Source organism: Coregonus clupeaformis, unplaced genomic scaffold (genome assembly GCF_020615455.1).
Source record: "Coregonus clupeaformis isolate EN_2021a unplaced genomic scaffold, ASM2061545v1 scaf0514, whole genome shotgun sequence".
NCBI classification, from domain to species: Eukaryota; Metazoa; Chordata; class Actinopteri; order Salmoniformes; family Salmonidae; genus Coregonus; species Coregonus clupeaformis.
The window spans coordinates 25566-46259 of NW_025533969.1; the positions used below are offsets into that span (position 1 = coordinate 25566).

General features: G+C 45.0%; 1 protein-coding gene across 2 annotated transcripts in view; it reads left to right on the plus strand.

Moving 5' to 3' along the window:
- The window catches only part of LOC121554349 (1-phosphatidylinositol 4,5-bisphosphate phosphodiesterase beta-3), a gene marked incomplete at its 5' end in the record, with an annotated part of 81449 nt that overhangs the window by 18747 nt on the left and 42008 nt on the right, over positions 1–20694 (plus strand). For both annotated transcript variants that reach the window (XM_045215784.1, XM_045215785.1), the window contains 5 exon segments: positions 10805–10873; positions 15266–15415; positions 16365–16444; positions 18224–18277; positions 18946–19018. In XM_045215784.1, the coding sequence (XP_045071719.1) occupies positions 10805–10873; positions 15266–15415; positions 16365–16444; positions 18224–18277; positions 18946–19018 (426 nt within the window).

Below are 20694 nucleotides of genomic sequence, written 5' to 3' on the forward strand. Positions count from 1 at the left end.
GGTGGGGTAGGACACTTCTATTGGAGAGAAACATGTTGGTGGGGTAGGACACTTCTATTGGAGAGAATCATGTTGGTGGGGTAGGACACTTCTATTGGAGAGAAACATGTTGGTGGGGTAGGACACTTCTATTGGAGAGAATCATGTTGGTGGGGTAGGACACTTCTATTGGAGAGAAACATGTTGGTGGGGTAGGACACTTCTATTGGAGAGAATCATGTTGGTGGGGTAGGACACTTCTATTGGAGAGAATCATGTTGGTGGGGTAGGACACTTCTATTGGAGAGAAACATGTTGGTGGGGTAGGACACTTCTATTGGAGAGAATCATGTTGGTGGGGTAGGACACTTCTATTGGAGAGAATCATGTTGGTCCCTCTGGGGTAGGACACTTCTATTGGAGAGAATCGTGTTAGTCCCTCTGGGGTAGGACACTTCTATTGGAGAGAATCATGTTGGTGGGGTAGGACTGTTCTATTGGAGAGAATCATGTTGGTGGGGTAGGACTGTTCTATTGGAGAGAATCGTGTTGCTCCCTCTGGGGTAGGACTGTAGTCTTGTTGACATCGGCCTCTATACATCCTTGACTTGAGAGTCTGGAACGTCTTCTTTGCTGTGTCGGCACAAAAGGGCCCATAATGAAGGGGCTGAGCCCTCAGACTTCAAGGCAGCACCCTACGTTGGTTGAATATCCCTGGAGTTCAAATTGAACGAATCATGATCTATTGTTTTACATATGACCGTCCCAGCCCTTCTGGTTCCAGCCAGCTACCCAAGCATACACAGTAGCTAGCCAGCTAGCTAGCACAAACCTTCGGAGTTCGGACGTCGTTTGCTCGCTAACATCATGAATAGGGCGCATAAATCATCACACACATTTTCAAAACGTTATAACAACCCATCTACACTAAAAACGAGTGACATATTAGACAACTGCAACCTGTTAAACGTCATGATCTTGTGGCTAGCAAGTAGCAACAAATGTTAGCTAGCTAGCATAGCTAACGTTGGCTAGCATTGTTCAGCCCATAGAAAGACAGACAGCTAATAACTTGAGCTTGCTTGCTATAAACTCGAAATCGACTAATCAAATGCATGTTTTAGTTAAACATTTCCTTACCGCACTGCAGTTATTAATTTTCCTTCTTGCGTGTCCTCTGTTTACATAGTAGGGCAATGATGTGAATCACCCATGCATGCTAGCTAGCTAGCTACTGTACTACCCATGATGTGAATCACCCATGCATGCTAGCTAGCTAGCTACTGTACTACCCATGTTCACATCTGCCAAGTTTTCTCCCTGCCCCCTAATTTTGGCAATGCATGAACATGAAGTACCCTAAACATTAACAGATCATAGTCTCTGAACTTTTCCGTTTTGCCGGTACTAACTTCTTAATCTTCTCTGCGTCATAAAGCAGGGGGGGAGAGGGGGGCATTCAAATGTACAGGTCGTGCTGGGGGTCATCGCCTCGGACACCTACATGGGCTTCTGATGTTAGTTAACCTCTACTTGGATCAGTATCCCGAAATCGGGACAGTTATTGCTCAATATGGGATATGTGACTAGAATGGCGTTGTAAACAACAGCCAACTTTCCGGGATATAGACATGTCTTATATCGTCAGAAACCTTAAATGAGAGATTGACTTCATCAGTACTTGTATTTATGAGAGATGTTGAATGCACCAAGCTATCTGTTTGAACTACTGGCGCACAGCTCGGACACCCATGCATACCCCACAAGACATGCCACCAGTGGTCTCTTCACAGTCCCCAAGTCCAGAACAGACTATGGGAGGCGCACAGTACTACATAGAGCCATGACTACTGTTGTAAAATTAGATTTTAAAAAACAGATTAAAAAAATCACCTTATGGAACCGGCGGGGACTGTGAAGCAACACAAACATAGACACATGCATACACACACACGATAACATACACACTATACACACACGTACACATGGATTTTGTACTGTAGATATGTGGTAGTGGTGGAGTAGGGGCCTGAGGGCACACAGTGTGTTGTGAAATCTGTGAATGTATTGTAATGTTTTTAAAATTGGATGAACTGCCTTAATTTTGCTGGACCCCAGGAAGAGTAGCTGCTGCCTTGGCAGCAGCTAATGGGGATCCATAATAAATACAAATACAGATTGTTAATCTAACTCCAGTGTCCAATTTACAGTAGCTATTACAGCGAAAAAATACCATGCTATTGTTTGAGGATCGTGCACAACAACAAAACACTTTTATCAAGGCAACTGGTTTGGTACATTCACCTCTGAAGGTAAATAATGTACTTACATTCAGTAATCTTTCTCTGACTTGTCATCCTGAGGGTCCCATAGATAAAATGTAGCATAGTTTTGTTTGATAAAATCCATTTTTATATCCTAACACCATCCATGTTGTACACAGCGTTTTGCATGAATTCCGACTCTTTCAACTTGCAACAAAACAATTTATGAAATCTAATCGACAACAAGTTGTTTAACCCCGGTCAAGTTTGGTTTCTGTGCAATCCTCAGACACTCTAGAAGGCAACCAAACTTGTTTCATCATTCTACATTACGTATTGGTTACACGACACGTCAATTAGCCCATGAAGGTCAGCCATCATTACGCACCAATGAGACGTGTTGACTTGATTGACAGCGTCTTGGTCCAATGACCACCTATCGTTTTGAAACATAGCTAGCTAGATAGCCAATGAGCTGGGCTTTACAGTAGTACAGTGGCGATGGCCCCTAGTAAAGTAGACAGTCAACATGGGCTATAATCTATAGGAAGTTATGCCGTCTCAACATGGGCTATAATCTATAAGAAGTTATGCCGTCTCAACATGGGCTATAATCTATAGGAAGTTATGCCGTCTCAACATGGCTCCTCATGTTTAACTCTCTGTCACGCAAATATATATATTTTTTTACATTTTAGTCATTTAGCAGATGCTCTTATCCAGAGCGACTTACAGTTAGTGAGTGCATACATAATATTTTTTTATTTAAATTATTTTCTAATACTGGAATCGAACCCACAACCCTGGCGTTGCAAACGCCACGCTCTACCAACTGAACTACGTCCCTGATCCCACTTTTGAACATCATGTACTAATACAGTAGTATTAGTATTATTACATAGTAATGTAATCTTCTTTCGCCAAAGTACGGACACAGTTCTCCAAACTTGCTCTGTGCTTCTACATCTGCATTGGTTGCTGTTTGGGGTTTTAGGCTTAGAGTTTCTGTATAACCGCTTTGTGACATCTGCTGATGTAAAAAGGGCTTTATGAATACATTTGATTGATTGATTGCTGAAACTCTCCCGAAAGCCAGGTTTTCATTTTTGAGCCCTGACCCCTACAGAAAGATGCTGTTGTTAGTGATGACTGTGATTAAAAAGTAGACTATAGATTCTTCAATCCCATCCTCATTCAGAATAAATGTATAATTGGTAACGACGGAAAGATAATGAAGCTCATTTTGATTACTATGCTAGTAGTTCTTGCATAAGAAAATGTTGTGCGAGGTTCCCGTTGTTGAATCCAGTAAAAAATATTTGCCTCTCAGCCCTACCACTTTATTTACATTTTACATTTTAGTCATTTAGCAGACGCTCTTATCCAGAGCGACTTACAGGAGCAATTAGGGTTAAGTGCCTTGCTCAAGGGCACATCGACAGATTCTTCACCTGGTCGGCTCGGGGATTAGAACCAGCGACCTTTCGGTTACTGGCACAACGCTCTTAACCACTAAGATACCTGCCGCCCTCTTTATAGGCCTATCATGCAAACATTTCATGCGAACAAACACTTCTTCCTCATTACAGTTTTACAAAAACACAACTTTCAATCAATCATTCACTGGTGTGTCATCACTATAAATCCCATTCAGACATTACATGTCTCCATCGCAGTGCCATTCTATACCGTGGAAGTACAGTTCTAGATCTATGTACCATATGTAGGTGACATGGACATCATCCACAACAATTCCACAGATTTTGGAGCTGTATAGGACTGGGGCTAACACATCTCTCCCGGTCTTCCCCAACCAGCTTTCCGCACATCCGAAGACTAGATGGATGCACCCTCCCATATAGCGTTCTTGTACACCTCCACAATCACCGCTCTGAGACCCAGGGCAGTTGGAGGCTGTTTTCCTTGAAGGCTACAACTAGCTAGCTAGCTGGTAAACTATGTGGCAGTGTCGTCTCTCGATCTCCTTATTTTTATTTTTATCTTTTTTAAAGCTCCGTCCGTTTTTCTCCCCACAGTTTAAGTTAGCTAGGCTAGCAAAACTTTAGCTTTGCTTATTTAACGCTCTAGTTGGGGCGTAGCAATATGAGAACCAATCAGAAAGTTGCTCAGTCGCACAAAACGTTTGCTAACCTCCTCTTTTACAAGCCCGAGATACCAGGCCAGTGAGTCACAGCTAGCTGTAGAGGCTTTTACCACGCTAATAGGACTCTTCTATTGAAGAGAATAAGAACGTTTCAGCCAAAGGACCCTAACCCTAATTCCACAGGAACTTCAGAAGCATCTCTCTCTCTCTCGGCTCCCTTTCTCTCTCTCGGCTCCCTTTCTCTCTCGGCTCCCTTTCTCTCTCTCTCTCGGCTCCCTTTCTCTCTCTCTCTCGGCTCCCTTTCTCTCTCTCTCTCGGCTCCCTTTCTCTCTCTCTCTCGGCTCCCTTTCTCTCTCTCTCTCGGCTCCCTTTCTCTCTCTCTCTCGGCTCCCTTTCTCTCTCTCGGCTCCTTTCTCTCTCTCTCTCTCGGCCCTTCTCTCTCTCTCTCTCGGCTCCTTTCTCTCTCTCTCTGGCTCCCTTTCTCTCTCTCTCTCGCTCCCTTTCTCTCTCTCTCTCGGCTCCTTTCTCTCTCTCTCTCTCTCGGCTCCCTTTCTCTCTCTCTCTCGGCTCCCTTTCTCTCTCTCTCTCGGCTCCCTTTCTCTCTCTCTCTCGGCTCCCTTTCTCTCTCCCTCTCTCTCGGCTCCCTTTCTCTCTCTCTCTCTCGGCTCCCTTTCTCTCTCTCTCTCGGCTCCCTTTCTCTCTCTCTCTCTCGGCTCCCTTTCTCTCTCTCTCTCTCGGCTCCCTTTCTCTCTCTCTCTCTCGGCTCCCTTTCTCTCTCTCTCTCTCGGCTCTCTCTCTCTCTCGGCTCCCTTTCTCTCTCTCTCTCTCTCGGCTCTCTCTCTCTCTCGGCTCCCTTTCTCTCTCTCTCTCTCGGCTCTCTTTCTCTCCTCCTTTCTTTAACCTCTCTAGTAGTTGCGGTGAACATAAAGGCTTACTATTATGCACTGAGACAACACACACACACACCCTCCGTTACTCAGCTGGAGGCTGTTTCACAAGTCAGGACATGTGGAGGATATGTCAGCTCCACTGTGTGTGTTCGTGTTTGTGTGTGTGTGTTCGTGTCTGTGTGTGTGACCCAAGGGTCCTGGTCTTTACCTGTTCCGTTGGAGCTGTGATCAGTGGTCTGTCTAACACACTACACTAAACACGTGGGACAGACTCTTGGCGTTCGTCTAGCTAGTGAGCCTGATTTGCTGTGGTCTAGAGGGAGTCGTCATGGCGATGTTGTAATGAAACCAAGGTCTCTGGGAGAGGGGTGTGTGTGTGTGTGTGTGTGTGTGTGCGTGTGTGCGTGTGCGCCTCAGGGAGAGTATATAAATGACCCAAAAGCATTCCCTCCAGGAAGTAACATTCCCCACGGGCCAATCAGGGATGAGCTCCTGGACCAGATCCAAATCCCATTGTTCTGCTAGTCTTGACCTATAATCTTTAATGACTGCTACTCTGGGGAGATGTCTGGAGAGGCGGGAGAGAGTGTTGAGGGATGTGACTTGACAAACATTTTAATAACCCTAGAGATGACAGAGAGATGGAAATAGAGATGGAGAGAGGAGGAAATGGATGAATAGAGAGCGAGAAGTAGTTTGTGGGGACTGTCAGATCAAAAGACAACGACTAAAAGAAGGAGAGAGGGAGGGAGAGATCCTGTCCTTCAGCTTAACAGCACAAATATTTACAGTGTGGCCTCTACTCTGTTTATGGTCCCCTTTACAAGCACCTTGCCCATTCCTCTCTCCCCCCTCTCTCCTTCCTCCTCTCTCTCTCTCCCCCTCTCTCCTTCCTCCTCTCTCTCTCTCCATCCCTCTCTCCTTCATCCTCTCCCTCTCTCCATCCCGCTCTCCTTCCTCCTCTCCCTCTCTCCTTCCTCCTCGCCCTCTCTCCTATCGTCTCATCCTTCTCTCCCTCCTCCTCTCCTTCCTTCCCTCTTCCTTCTCTCCCTCCGTCCTTCTCTCCCTCCTTCTCCCCTCTGTCTGCCTGAGGTCCAGTCTTTCTCAGACTGTCCCAGACCTACAACTGCCTCTTTCCCCTGTGTCCCAGCTCCTCTTTCCTAGTCTCTGTGTCCCAGCTCCTCTTTCCTAGTCTCTGTGTCCCAGCTCCTCTTTCCTAGTCTCTGTGTCCCAGCTCCTCTTTCCTAGTCTCTGTGTCCCAGCTCCTCTTTCCTAGTCTCCGTGTCCCAGCTCCTCTTTCCTAGTCTCTGTGTCCCAGCTCCTCTTTCCTAGTCTCTGTGTCCCAGCTCCTCTTTCCTAGTCTCTGTGTCCCAGCTCCTCTTTCCTAGTCTCCGTGTCCCAGCTCCTCTTTCCCTGGGGATTTTCAGGCCTTTGGGTGATTTTCAGTCATGTTCTATGTCTGTCAGTGTGATTTTGAACAGTCATAAAAGCTGCAGGAAACCTTTAAGCTTTTAGCAGCTACACTTTACACACTGTTTATGTCAGAGAGAGAGAGAGAGAGAGAGAGGATTGGAAGAGAAGGGGGGACGGGAGGAGAAGGTGGGTTGAAATAAAAGACGAGGAGAAAGGAGGAGTGATAGAGAGGAAAAAAGAAAAAGCTTTTAAGGTCTGGAGTAAAAAGCAATAACTATATTCTTATTATAACTCACTCTATCTGCCTCACTCTATCGCTCTGTCTCTGTCTGTCTGTCTGTCCTGCTGGGTTCCTCTCACTCTATTGCTCTGTCTCTGTCTGTCTCTCTAGTATCCCTTTCTTTTGTATTGAGATCATTAACAATACCTGTTTACATTTCAAAGATGAACAGAACAGGAAGTGAGACTGATGATTAATTAATATTAACATGCTTTTATCTGTGTCCCATTCTCTCTCTCTCTGTCTCTCTCTCTCTCTCTCTCTCTCTCTCTCTCTCTCTCTCTCTCTCTCTCTCTCTGTCTCTGTCTCACTCTCTCTCTCTCTGTCTCTCTCTCTCTCTGTCTCTGTGTGTGTCTCTCTCTCTCTCTGTCTCTCTTCCCTCTCCATGTCTCTTTCTCTCTCTCTCTTCCCTCTCCATGTCTCTCTTTCTCTCGCTCTCTCTTCCCTCTCCACACCTCTCTCCCATCTCCACGTCTCTCTCTCCCATCTCCACATCTCTCTTTCTCCCCTCTCTCTCTCTCTCTCTCCCATCTCCACATCTCTCTTTCTCCCCTCTCTCTCTCTCTCCCATCTCCATGTCTCTCTCTCTCTCTCTCTCTCTCTCCTATCTCCATGTCTCTCTCTCTCCCATCTCCATGTCTCTCTCCTATCTCCATGTCTCTCTCTCTCTCTCATCTCCATGTCTCTCTCTCTCCTATCTCCATGTCTCTCTCTCTCCCATCTCCATGTCTCTCTCTCTCTCATCTCCATGTCTCTCTCTCTCTCATCTCCATGTCTCTCTCTCTCATCTCCATGTCTCTCTCTCTCTCATCTCCATGTCTCTCTCATCTCCATGTCTCTCTCTCTCTCTCTCTCTCCTATCTCCATGTTCTCTCTCTCTCTCCTATCTCCATGTCTCTCTCTCTCTCCTATCTCCATGTCTCTCTCTCTCTCTCTCCTATCTCCATGTCTCTCTCTCTCTCTCTCCTATCTCCCAGTCTCTCTCTCTCTCTCTCCTATCTCCATGTCTCTCTCTCTCTCCTATCTCCATGTCTCTCGCTCTCTCTCTCCTATCTCCATGTCGCTCTCTCTCTAATCTCCATGTCTCTCTCTCTCTCATCTCCATGTCTCTCTCCCATCTCCATGTCTCTCTCTCTCTCCCCTCTCTCTCTCCATGTCTCTCTCTCTCCCATCTCCATGTCTCTCTCTCCCCTCTCTCTCTCCATGTATCTCTCTCTCCTATCTCCATGTCTCTCTCTCTCTCATCTCCATGTCTCTCTCTCTCTCATCTCCATGTCTCTCTCCCATCTCCATGTCTCTCTCTCTCTCCCCTCTCTCTCTCCATGTCTCTCTCTCCCCTCTCTCTCTCCATGTCTCTCTCTCTCCCATCTCCATGTCTCTCTCTCCCCTCTCTCTCTCCATGTATCTCTCTCTCCCCTCTCTGTCTCTCTCTCTCCCATCTCCATGTCTCTCTCTCTCCCATCTCCATGTCTCTCTCTCTCCCATCTCCATGTCTCTCTCTCTCCCATCTCCATGTCTCTCTCTCTCCCATCTCCATGTCTCTCTCTCTCTCTCATCTCCATGTCTCTCTCTCTCTCTCTCATCTCCATGTCTCTCTCTCTCTCTCTCTCTCTCTCTCATCTCCATGTCTCTCTCTCTCTCTCATCTCCATGTCTCTCTCTCTCTCTCATCTCCATGTCTCTCTCTCTCCCATCTCCATGTCTCTCTCTCTCTCATCTCCATGTCTCTCTCTCTCTCATCTCCATGTCTCTCTCTCTCTCATCTCCATGTCTCTCTCTCTCTCATCTCCATGTCTCTCTCTCTCTCATCTCCATGTCTCTCTCTCTCTCATCTCCATGTCTCTCTCATCTCCATGTCTCTCTCTCTCTCTCTCCTATCTCCATGTCTCTCTCTCTCTCTCCTATCTCCATGTCTCTCTCTCTCTCCTATCTCCATGTCTCTCTCTCTCTCTCTCCTATCTCCATGTCTCTCTCTCTCTCTCTCCTATCTCCATGTCTCTCTCTCTCTCTCTCCTATCTCCATGTCTCTCTCTCTCTCTCTCCTATCTCCATGTCTCTCTCTCTCTCCTATCTCCATGTCTCTCTCTCTCTCTCTCTCCTATCTCCATGTCTCTCTCTCTCTCTCTCTCCTATCTCCATGTCTCTCTCTCTCTCTCCTATCTCCATGTCTCTCTCTCTCTCTCTCCTATCTCCATGTCTCTCTCTCTCTCTCTCTCCTATCTCCATGTCTCTCTCTCTCTCTCTCTCCTATCTCCATGTCTCTCTCTCTCTCATCTCCATGTCTCTCTCTCTCTCATCTCCATGTCTCTCTCATCTCCATGTCTCTCTCTCTCTCTCTCTCCTATCTCCATGTCTCTCTCTCTCTCTCCTATCTCCATGTCTCTCTCTCTCCTATCTCCATGTCTCTCTCTCTCTCTCTCTCCTATCTCCATGTCTCTCTCTCTCTCTCTCCTATCTCCATGTCTCTCTCTCTCTCCTATCTCCATGTCTCTCTCTCTCTCTCTCCTATCTCCATGTCTCTCTCTCTCTCCTATCTCCATGTCTCTCTCTCTCTCTCCTATCTCCATGTCTCTCTCTCTCTAATCTCCATGTCTCTCTCTCTCTCTCTCCTATCTCCATGTCTCTCTCTCTCTCTCCCATCTCCATGTCTCTCTCCTATCTCCATGTCTCTCTCTCTCTCTCCCATCTCCATGTCTCTCTCTCTCCCATCTCCATGTCTCTCTCTCTCCCATCTCCATGTCTCTCTCTCTCTCATCTCCATGTCTCTCTCTCTCTCATCTCCATGTCTCTCTCTCTCTCATCTCCATGTCTCTCTCTCTCTCATCTCCATGTCTCTCTCATCTCCATGTCTCTCTCTCTCTCTCTCCTATCTCCATGTCTCTCTCTCTCTCTCCTATCTCCATGTCTCTCTCTCTCCTATCTCCATGTCTCTCTCTCTCTCTCTCCTATCTCCATGTCTCTCTCTCTCTCTCTCCTATCTCCATGTCTCTCTCTCTCTCTCTCCTATCTCCATGTCTCTCTCTCTCTCTCTCCTATCTCCATGTCTCTCTCTCTCTCTCTCTCCTATCTCCATGTCTCTCTCTCTCTCCTATCTCCATGTCTCTCTCTCTCTCTCTCCTATCTCCATGTCTCTCTCTCTCTAATCTCCATGTCTCTCTCTCTCTCTCTCCTATCTCCATGTCTCTCTCTCTCTCTCCCATCTCCATGTCTCTCTCCTATCTCCATGTCTCTCTCTCTCTCTCCTATCTCCATGTCTCTCTCTCTCTCTCCTATCTCCATGTCTCTCTCTCTCTCTCCTATCTCCATGTCTCTCTCTCTCTCTCCTATCTCCATGTCTCTCTCTCTCTCTCCTATCTCCATGTCTCTCTCTCTCTCTCCTATCTCCATGTCTCTCTCTCTCTCTCCTATCTCCATGTCTCTCTCTCTCTCTCCTATCTCCATGTCTCTCTCTCTCTCCTATCTCCATGTCTCTCTCTCTCTCTCCTATCTCCATGTCTCTCTCTCTCTCTCATATCTCCATGTCTCTCTCTCTCTCTCATCTCCATGTCTCTCTCTCTCTCCTATCTCCATGTCTCTCTCTCTCTCTCCTATCTCCATGTCTCTCTCTCTCTCTCATATCTCCATGTCTCTCTCTCTCTCTCATCTCCATGTCTCTCTCTCTCTCTCATATCTCCATGTCTCTCTCTCTCTCCTATCTCCATGTCTCTCTCTCTCTCTCTCCTATCTCCATGCCTCTCTCTCTCTCTCTCCTATCTCCATGCCTCTATCTCTCATCTCCATGTCTCTCTCTCTCTCTCTCCCATCTCCATGTCTCTCTCTCTCTCCTCTCTCTCTCCACGTCTCTCTCTCTCTATCCCTCCATCTCTCTCTTTCAGGAGGTGGAGATTCTGGATATCAGCCAGATCAGAGACACCAGAACTGGGAAGTTTGCCAAACTACCAAAGGTGGGTAACGTGTGTGTGTGTGTGTGTGTGTACAGTACCAGTCAAAAGTTTGGACACACCTACTCATTCAAGGGTTTTTCTTTATTTTGACTATTTTCTACATTGTAGAATAATAGTGAAGACATCAAAACTATGAAATAACACATATGGAATCATGTAGTAACCAAAAAAGTGTTAAACAAATCACAATATATTTTATATTTGAGATTCTTCAAATAGCCACCCTTTGCCTTGATGACAGCTTTGCACACTCTTGGCATTCTCTCAAACAGCTTCACCAGGAATGCTTTTCCAAAAGTCTTGAAGGAGTTCCCACATATGCTTGGCGCTTGTTGGCCGCTTTTCCTTCACTCTGCCGTCCGACTCATCCCAAACCATCTCAATTGGGATGAGGTCGGGGGATTGTGGAGGCCAGGTCATCTGATGCAGCACTCCATCCTGGGTCATTCTGTCCTGTGGCGGTCCCCATGAGAGCCAGTTTCATCATTGCGCTTGATGGTTTTTGCCACTGCACTTGAAGAAACTTTCAAAGAATGCCAAGAGTGTGCAAAGCTGTCATCAAGGCAAAGGGTGGCTACTTTGAAGAATCTCAAATAATAACATATATTTTTGATTTGTTTAACACTCTTTTGGTTACTACATGATTCCATATGTGTTATTTCATAGTTTTGATGTCTTCACTATTATTCTACAATGTAAAAAAAAATAGAAAAACCCTTGAATGAGTAGGTGTCCAAACTTTGGACTGGTAGTGTGTGTGCATTTTTTGTGTGTGTTTGTTTCCTGTTGCAAAACATTTTGCTACAGTGTGCACTTAATGAATACGGGCATCAACAACGATCCTATCACAGTGGAGAGAGAGCATGTCATGGGAAGCATTCAAACCATTGTTTATGTTTTGGTTGGTGGCCCAGCCCTAGATCTATCTCTGCATTGTCTTTCAGAGAGCTACTGTGACACAACCTTGACACAACCTACTGTAGATGTGACACAACCTTGACACAACCTTCTGTAGATGTGACACAACCTTGACACAACCTTCTGTAGATGTGACACAACCTTGACACAACCTACTGTTGATGTGACACAACCTTGACACAACCTTCTGTAGATGTGACACAACCTTGACACAACCTTCTGTAGATGTGACACAACCTTGACACAACATTCTGTAGATGTGACACAACCTTGACACAATCTTCTGTAGATGTGACACAACCTTGCTTCATCCAGATCCTCAGTACAACGGTGTCCCCCTGCCGTTGACCTCTGTCCATTTCTCCCTACACACACACAAACATTAAGGACACCTGCTCTTTCCATGACATAGATTGACCAGGTGAATCCAGGTAAAAGCTTTGATCCCTTATTGATGTCACTTGTTAAATCCACTTCAATCAGTGTAGATGAAGGGGAGGAGACAGGTTAAAGAAGGCTTTTTAAGCCTTGCGACAATTGAGACATGGATTGTGTATGTGTGCCATTCAGAGGGTGAATGGGCAAGACAAAATATTTAAGTGCCTTTGAACGGGGTATGGTAGTAGGTGCCAGGCGCACCGGTTTGTGTCAAGAACTGCAACGCTGCTGGGTTCTTCACGCTCAACAGTTTCCCGTGTGTATCAAGAATGGTCAACCACCCAAAGGACATCCAGCCAACTTGACACAACTGTGGGAAGCATTGGAGTCAACATGGGCCAGCATCCCTGTGGAACGCTTTCAACACCTTGTAGAGTCCATGTCCTGACAAACTGAGGCTGTTCTGAGTGCAAAAGGGGGTGCAATTCAATATGAGGTGTTCTTAATGTTTTGTACACTCAGTTGAAGTCGGAAGTTTACATACACTTAGGTTGGAGTCATTAAAACTAGTTTTTCAACCACTCCATACATTTCTTGTTAAAAACTATAGTTTTGGCAAGTCGGTTATGACATTTACTTTGCATGACACAAGTAATTTTTCCAACAATTGTTTACAGACAGATTATTTCACTTATAATTCCAGTGGGTTAGAAGTTTACATACACTAAGTTGACTGTGCCTTTAAACAGCTTGGGGAAATTCCAGAAAATGATGTCATGGCTTTAGAAGCTTCTGATAGGCTAATTGACATAATATGAGTCAATTGGAGGTGTACCTCTGGATGTATTTCAAGGCCTACCTTCAGACTCAGTGCCTCTTTGCTTGACATCATGGGAAAATCAAAAGAAACCAGCCAAGACCTCAGAATTTTTTTTGAAGACCTCCACAACTCTGGTTCATCCTTGGGAGCAATTTCCAAATGCCTGAAGGTACCATGTTCATCTGTACAAACAATAGTACGCAAGTATAAACACCATGGGACCACGCAGCTGTCATACCGCTCAGGAAGGAGACGCGTTCTGTCTCCTAGAGATGAACGTACTTTGGTGCGAAAAGTGCAAATCAATCCCAGAACAACAGCAAAGGACCTTGTGAAGATGCTGGAGGAAACCGGTACAAAAATATATATATCCACAGTAAAACAAGTCCTATATCCACATAACCTGAAAGGCTGCTCAGCAAGGAAGAAGCCACTGCTCCAAAACCGCCATAAAAAAGCCAGACTACGGTTTGTAACTGCACATGGGGTCAAAGATTGTACTTTTTGGAGAAATGTCCTCTGGTCTGATGAAACAAAAAGAGAACTGTTTGGCCATAATGACCATCGTTATGTTTGGAGGAAAAAGGTGTTGGCTTGCAAGCCGAAGAACACCATCCCAACCGTGAAGCACGGGGGTGGCAGCATCATGCTGTGAGGGTGCTTTGCTGCAGGAGGGACTGGTGCACTTCACAAAATAGATGGCATCATGAGGAAGGAAAATTGTGGGTATATTGAAGCAACATCTCAAGACATAAGTCAGGAAGTTAAAGCTTGGTCGCAAATGGGTCTTCTAAATGGACAATGACCCCAAGCATACTTCCAAAGTTGTGGCAAAATGGCTTAAGGACAACAAAGTCAAGGTATTGGAGTGGCCATCACAAAGCCCTGACCTCAATCCTATAGAAAATGTGTGGGCAGAACTGAAAAAGCGTGTGCGAGCAAGGAGGCCTACAAACCTGACTCAGTTACTCCAGCTCTGTCAGGAGAAATGGGCCAAAATTCACCCAACTTATTGTGGGAAGCTTGTGGAAGGTTACCCGACATGTTTGACCCAAGTTAAACAATTTAAAGGCAATGCTACCAAATACTAATTGAGTGTATGTAAACTTCTGACCCACTGGGAACGTGATGAAATAAATAAAAGCTGAAATATTATTCTGACATTTCACATTCTTAAAATAAAGTGGTGATCCTAACTGACCTAAGACAGGGAATCTTTACTAGGATTAAATGTCAGGAATTGTGAAAAACTGAGTTTAAATGTATTTGGCGAAGGTGTATGTAAACTTCCGACTTCAACTGTATACACTGTATACACACACACACTTTTGATCCTCCTGAGGGAAAATGTGACGTTTCTGACACCAGAGTTCAGTGTGTGTGTGTGTGTTGGTTGGTTGTCACCTCCTTGTTTGAGGGTCCAAAGGTGACAGAGCTGATCAACTGTCAGACGGACGGACAGACACATGCGCGTTACGCACACACACTTCAACTGTAAACAATGTAAGCAGTGTAACAGGAACAGGAAGTGGTTGAGCAAGCTAAGGGGCAGAGGTTGCCCTCAACCATAGATCTAGGATTATCTTCTCCTAACGTTAACCCATTGGTATTCAAATTTTTTCAGCGGGGACCACATTTTTTTTTCTCGTAATAATTTACCGTGACCCCTACCCACCCCAAACCTAATGACACAACCTTAAAATCGGTACAGTTCTATTTTTGCATCAACAAATATCCTGCAATTTATAAAATGTTCATCTCTTATCAAAATGAAAAGAAACCAATAAATAAGTTTACTCAATAAAGTTATTTCTCTCAAAAACGTTTGTATATTTTCCCGTACAATAATCGGTACTCTTGATTTTTTTTTTTATCCCGCAGGAGTTAATATTAAGGCTGTGTGAGAGGTGATAAACCTACAGTCAGTGTCCAGATTTCAGTTAATATTCAGTTTAACCCATCTGAACAGTTCAGTTCCCTGGATGTGACATTTTTGCAGTCCCCATCTTGTGACTATCGAATGTATATAGCGCCTCGCTATTATCCTCTTTTACCACTTCACCAAATCTTTCCCAAACATGACTTTTCTGACCCTCTTTATCTTCAACTCTCCTTTGCAAACCTTTTTTCTTATTGAATTAATTAATCCCACATCGTCCTTTTTGCCTCAGTGGATCGACATTAACTTTTTTTTAGAGGTAAGTGCTGGGGTTTGGGTAAAGTCTGTGTGTATGTTGTTAACGTGTCGTTAATGTGTTGTATGTTCTCTCCTGTAGGATCCGCGTGTCAGAGAGGTGTTGGGTTTGGGTACACCAAGCGAGGGGGGCGTTGTCGTGGAGGGGAAGCTGGTAACGGTCGTCCACGGCAACGACCTGGTCAATGTATCCTTCCTCAACTTCCAGGCCATGCAGGAAGACACCGCCAAGGTCACCATGGAAACCCCTCTCTCTCTCTCCTCCCCTTTCATCATCCATCCCTCCTCTCATCTCTCTCCTCCCCTCTCATCCATCCCTCCTCTCATCTCTCTCCTCCCCTCTCATCCATCCCTCCTCATCTCTCTCCTCCTCTCTCATCCATCCCTCCTCTCATCTCTCTCCTCCCCTCTCATCCATCCCTCCTCCCCTCTCATCCATCCCTCCTCCCCTCTCATCCATCCCTCCTCCCCTCTCATCCATCCCTCCTCCCCTCTCATCCATCCCTCCTCATCTCTCATCCATCCCTCCTCATCTCTCTCCTCCCCATCTCTCATCCATCCCTCCTCATCTCTCTCCTCCCCTCTCATCCATCCCTCCTCTCATCTCTCTCCTCCCCTCTCATCCATCCCTCCTCTCATCTCTCTATCGTTCCCTTTGTCCCTTCCCTCTCTCTCCCCTCCTTCCTTGACCATAGAAACAAAAAACTATCCTTCTGTCACTCTTCTCTCACTCTCTGTTTACTGTGTTCTTCACCGGTTCTCTCTCTCTCTCTCTCTCTCTCTCTCTCTCTCTCTCTCTCTCTCTCTCATATTTAGTTGACTGAGCCACTCACCTGTTCCTGTTGGTTCACTCCTCCTTTCTCTCATTCTCTTAATCTCTCTTCTCCTTCCTTCCTCCTTCACTGTCTCTGTTCTCCCCTTCTGACTGCGTCCCAAATGGCACCCTGTTCCCTACATAGTGCACCATAGGCCCTGGTCAAAAGTAGTGCACTACATATGGAATAGGGTGCCATTTGGGACACAGCCTCTGGTTGTGTTCTTTATGATATTGAGTCTGTGGTGTGTGTGTGTGTGTGTGTGTGTGGTTATGGTGGTATTACGGTTATGATTGTAAGTGCTGATCGTGTGTGTATCGCTGTTTTTTATGAATCATTGTTAACTCTGTGTGTGTGTGTGTTCAGGTGTGGACAGAGGAGCTGTTTAAACTGGCCACAAACATTCTGTCCCAGAATGCATCTCGCAACACCTTCCTCCTCAAAGCGTAAGTCATGTGTACAGTGCCTTGCAAAAGTATTGGCATTTTTCCTATTTTGTTGCATTACAACCTGTAATTTAATTAGATTTTTATTTGGATTTCATGTAATGGACATACACAAAATAGTCAAAATTGTTGAAGTGAAATGAAAAAAGTAACTTGTTTCAAAAAATTTGAAACAATAAATAACGGAAAAGTGGTGCGTGCATATGTATTCACCCCTTTTGCTATGAAGCCCCTAAATAAGATCTGGTGCAACCAATTACCTTCAGAAGTCACATACATAGAGGTGGACTTTATTTAACTAAGTGTCACATGATCTGTCACATGATCTCCGTATATATACACCTGTTCTGAAAGGCCCCAGAGTCTGCAACACCACTAAGCAAGGGGCACCACCAAGCAAGCGGCACCATGAAGACCAAGCAACTCTCCAAACAGGTCAGGGACAAAGTTGTGGAGAAGTACAGATAAGGGTTGGGTTATAAAAAAATATCAGAAACTTTGAACATCCCACGGAGCACCATTAAATCCATTATTTAAAAATGGAAAGAATATGGCACCATAACAAACCTGCCAAGAGAGGGCCACCCACCAAAACTCACGGACCAGGCAAGGAGGGCATTAATCAGAGAGGCAACAAAGACACCAAAGATAACCCTGAAGGAGCTGCAAAGCTCCACAGCGGAGATTGGAGTATCTGTCCATAGGACCACTTTAAGCCGTACACCACAGAGCTGGTCTTTATGGGAGAGTGGCCAGAAAAAAGCCATTGCTTAAAGAAAAAAATAAGCAAACACGTTTGGTGTTTGCCAAATGGCATGTGGGAGACTCCCCAAACATATGGAAGAAGGTACTCTGGTCAGAATTGAGCTTTTTGGCCATCAAGGAAAACGCTATGTCTGGCACAAACCCAACACCTCTTATTACCCCGATAACACCATCCCCACAGTGAAGCATGGTGGTGGCAGCATCATGCTGTGGGGATATTTTTCATCGGCAGGGACTGGGAAACCGGTCAGAATTGAAGGAATGATGGATGGGTCTTAATACAGGGAAATTCTTGCGGGAAACCTGTTTGTCTTCCAGAGATTTGAGACTGGGACGGAGGTTCACCTTCCAGCAGGACAATGACCCTAAGCATACTGCTAAAGCAACACTAGAGTGGTTTAAGGGGAAACATTTAAATGTCTTGTAATGGCCTAGTCAAAGCCCAGACCTCAATCCAATTGAGAATCTGTGGTATGACTTAAAGATTGCTGTACACCAGCGGAACCCATCCAACTTGAAGGAGCTGGAGCAGTTTTGCCTTGAAGAATGGGCAAAAATCCCAGTGGCTAGATGTGCCAAGCTTATAGCGACATACCACAAGAGACTTGCAGCTGTAATTGCTACATAAGGTGGCTCTACAAAGTATTGACTTTGGGGGGGTGAATAGTATGCACGCTCAAGTGTTTTTAGTTGTTTTTTTTACAATAAACAACATGTGTAAATCAAATGATACAAACCCCCCCAAAATCAATTTGAATTCCAGGTTGTAAGGCAACAAAATAGGAAAAATGCCAAGGGGGGTGAATACTGTCGCTAGTGTGTGTATCTTATTCATACAGTATTCTACCCACAGTGCAAGTTATTTGATGATCTCTCTCTCTCTCTCTCTCTCTCTCTCTCTCTCTCTCTCTCTCTCTCTCTCTCTCTCTCTCTCTCTCTCTCTCTCTCTCTCTCTCTCTCTCTCTCTCTCTCTCTCTCTCTCTCTCTCTCTCTCTCTCTCTCTCTCTCTCTTAGGTACACCAAGTTAAAGTTGCAGGTGAATCAAGATGGAAAGATTCCAGTGAAGAAGTGAGAGACACACATACTTCTGCTGTTCCTGACAGAGCTCTCTACCTCCTTTCCCAGTTTCACTTTCTCCCTCTGTCGCTCTCTCTTTCTCTTTCCTTTTCTCTCTTTCCTCCTATCTCTCTCTCAATCCTGTTTGCTTTCTCTTTCCTTCTCTTTACTTCTCTTTCTCTCTCTCTCTCTCTCTCTCTCTCTCTCTCTCTCTCTCTCTCTCTCTCTCTCTCTCTCTCTCTCTCTCTCCCTCTGTCGCTCTCTCTCGCTCTCTCTTTCTCTTTCCTTCTCTCTCTTTCCTTCTCTCTCAATCCTGTTTGCTTTCTCTTTCCTTCTCTTTACTTCTCTCTCTCGCTCTCGCTCTCGCTCTCGCTCTCGCTCTCGCTCTCGCTCTCGCTCTCGCTCTCTCGCACTCATTTCAGTGTAATTAGCCAATGTAATGGTTGGTTTCCAAACTAAATGAAACATGGTTAGGTCAACTTTGTTATTACACCCAATTTAGTTTGAAAGAGTAAGATGGAATCTAAAGATAGCACATTCTCTCTCTCTCTCCCTCCATCTCAATTTCAATTCATTTTAAATGCTTTATTGGCATGACAAAACCTTATTGTGTTGCCAAAACAACAATGTTGAACAATCCTCTCTTCATCTCTCCCTCCACCTCTCTCTCTCTCTCTCAGCATTCTCAAGATGTTTTCTGATAAGAAGAGAGTGGAGACAACACTGGAACAGTGTGGTCTGGTCAGCAACAGGGTAATCAATCAGTCAACCTATCGATATATAATCAATCATTTCCCTGTCTGTCACAGATATCCATTACATCATAACGGATCCTTAATGCTTCATTTACCCAGAGTCATCAATACCATAATCTAAAACATAATATATCTTTAACATCATTTGATAAAACAATAAATGCATGTATAGTGCTGATCTAGGATCAGGTCCCCACTGTAATTCTGTAATGATCTAAAAGGTCAATCTGTTCCTAGATCGGCACTCTTTCTGTGAGATGCTGTATGAATACGGGCCTTGGTGTATGAACTGGTTTTCAGGGCAGCATGTGAACTGCTGAGAGCTGTGCAGAGTCAGGTTCAAAGGTCAAAGTTCATCTTCTGTTTCCTCCGTAACTAGGTGGTGTCCCCTTACCGTTGACCTCTGTCCATTTCTCCCTACACACACACACACACACACACACACACACACACACACACACACACACACACACACACCAGTGCCTTGGCAACATAGTGTGTTGCCCTGGTAACTGTTGGCCAGTCTTAGCAGGCCTGTGTATGTGTGTTATTGTCCTATTCTGCCCCCTGCTGGTAGGACTGGTAAACTGACTGGTAAAGAGCAACTACCCCTAAAAACCAACTTCTCATTTAGAAAACAGCCTGTGTGGCGTCGATATGACAGATCGTTTTATTCTACTGTCAAAATTGAATACAAAGTGTAAATAGGATAATTTTGGTCATAAAGTAAAGTCTCGTCCAAAACAGAGTTTTGTGAGATTTGTGGTCGTGACTGCATTACAACGTAAATTTTTATTTTTTTATTTTATTTCACCTTTATTTAACCAGGTAAGCCGGTTGAGAACAAGTTCTCATTTACAACTGCCACCTGGCCAAGATAAAGCAAAGCAGTGCGATAAAAACAACAACACAGAGTTACATATGGGGTAAAACATAAAGTCAAAAATACAACAGAAAATATATATACAGTGTGTGCAAATGTAGCAAGGTATGGAGGTAAGGCAATAAATAGGCCATAGTGCAATAATTACAATTAGTATTAACACTGGAATGATAGATGTGCAAGAGATGATGTGCAAATAGAGATACTGGGGTGCAAATGAGCAAAAATAAATAACAATATAGGGATGAGGTAGTTGGGTGGGCTAATTTCAGATGGGCTGTGTACAGGCGCAGTGATCGATAAGGTGCTCTGACAACTGATGCTTAAAGTTAGTGAGGGAGATAAGAGTCTCCAGCTTCAGAGATTTTTGCAATTCGTTCCAGTCATTGGCAGCAGAGAACTGGAAGGAATGGCGGCCAAAGGAGGTGTTGGCTTTAAGGATGACCAGTGAGATATACCTGCTGGAGAGCTTACTACGGGTGGGTGTTGCTATGGTGACCAATGAGCTAAGATAAGACTGGGATTTGCCTAGCAGTGATTTATAGATGGCCTGGAGCCAGTGGGTTTGGCGATGAATATGTAGTGAGGACCAGCCAACAAGAGCGTACAGGTCACAGTGGTGGGTAGTATATGGGGCATTGGAAACAAAACGGATGGCACTGTGATAGACTACATCCAATTCGCTGAGTAGAGTGTTGGAGGCTATTTTGTAAATGACATCGCCGAAGTCAAGGATCGGTAGGATAGTCAGTTTTACGAGGGCATGTTTGGCAGCATGAGTGAAGGAGGCT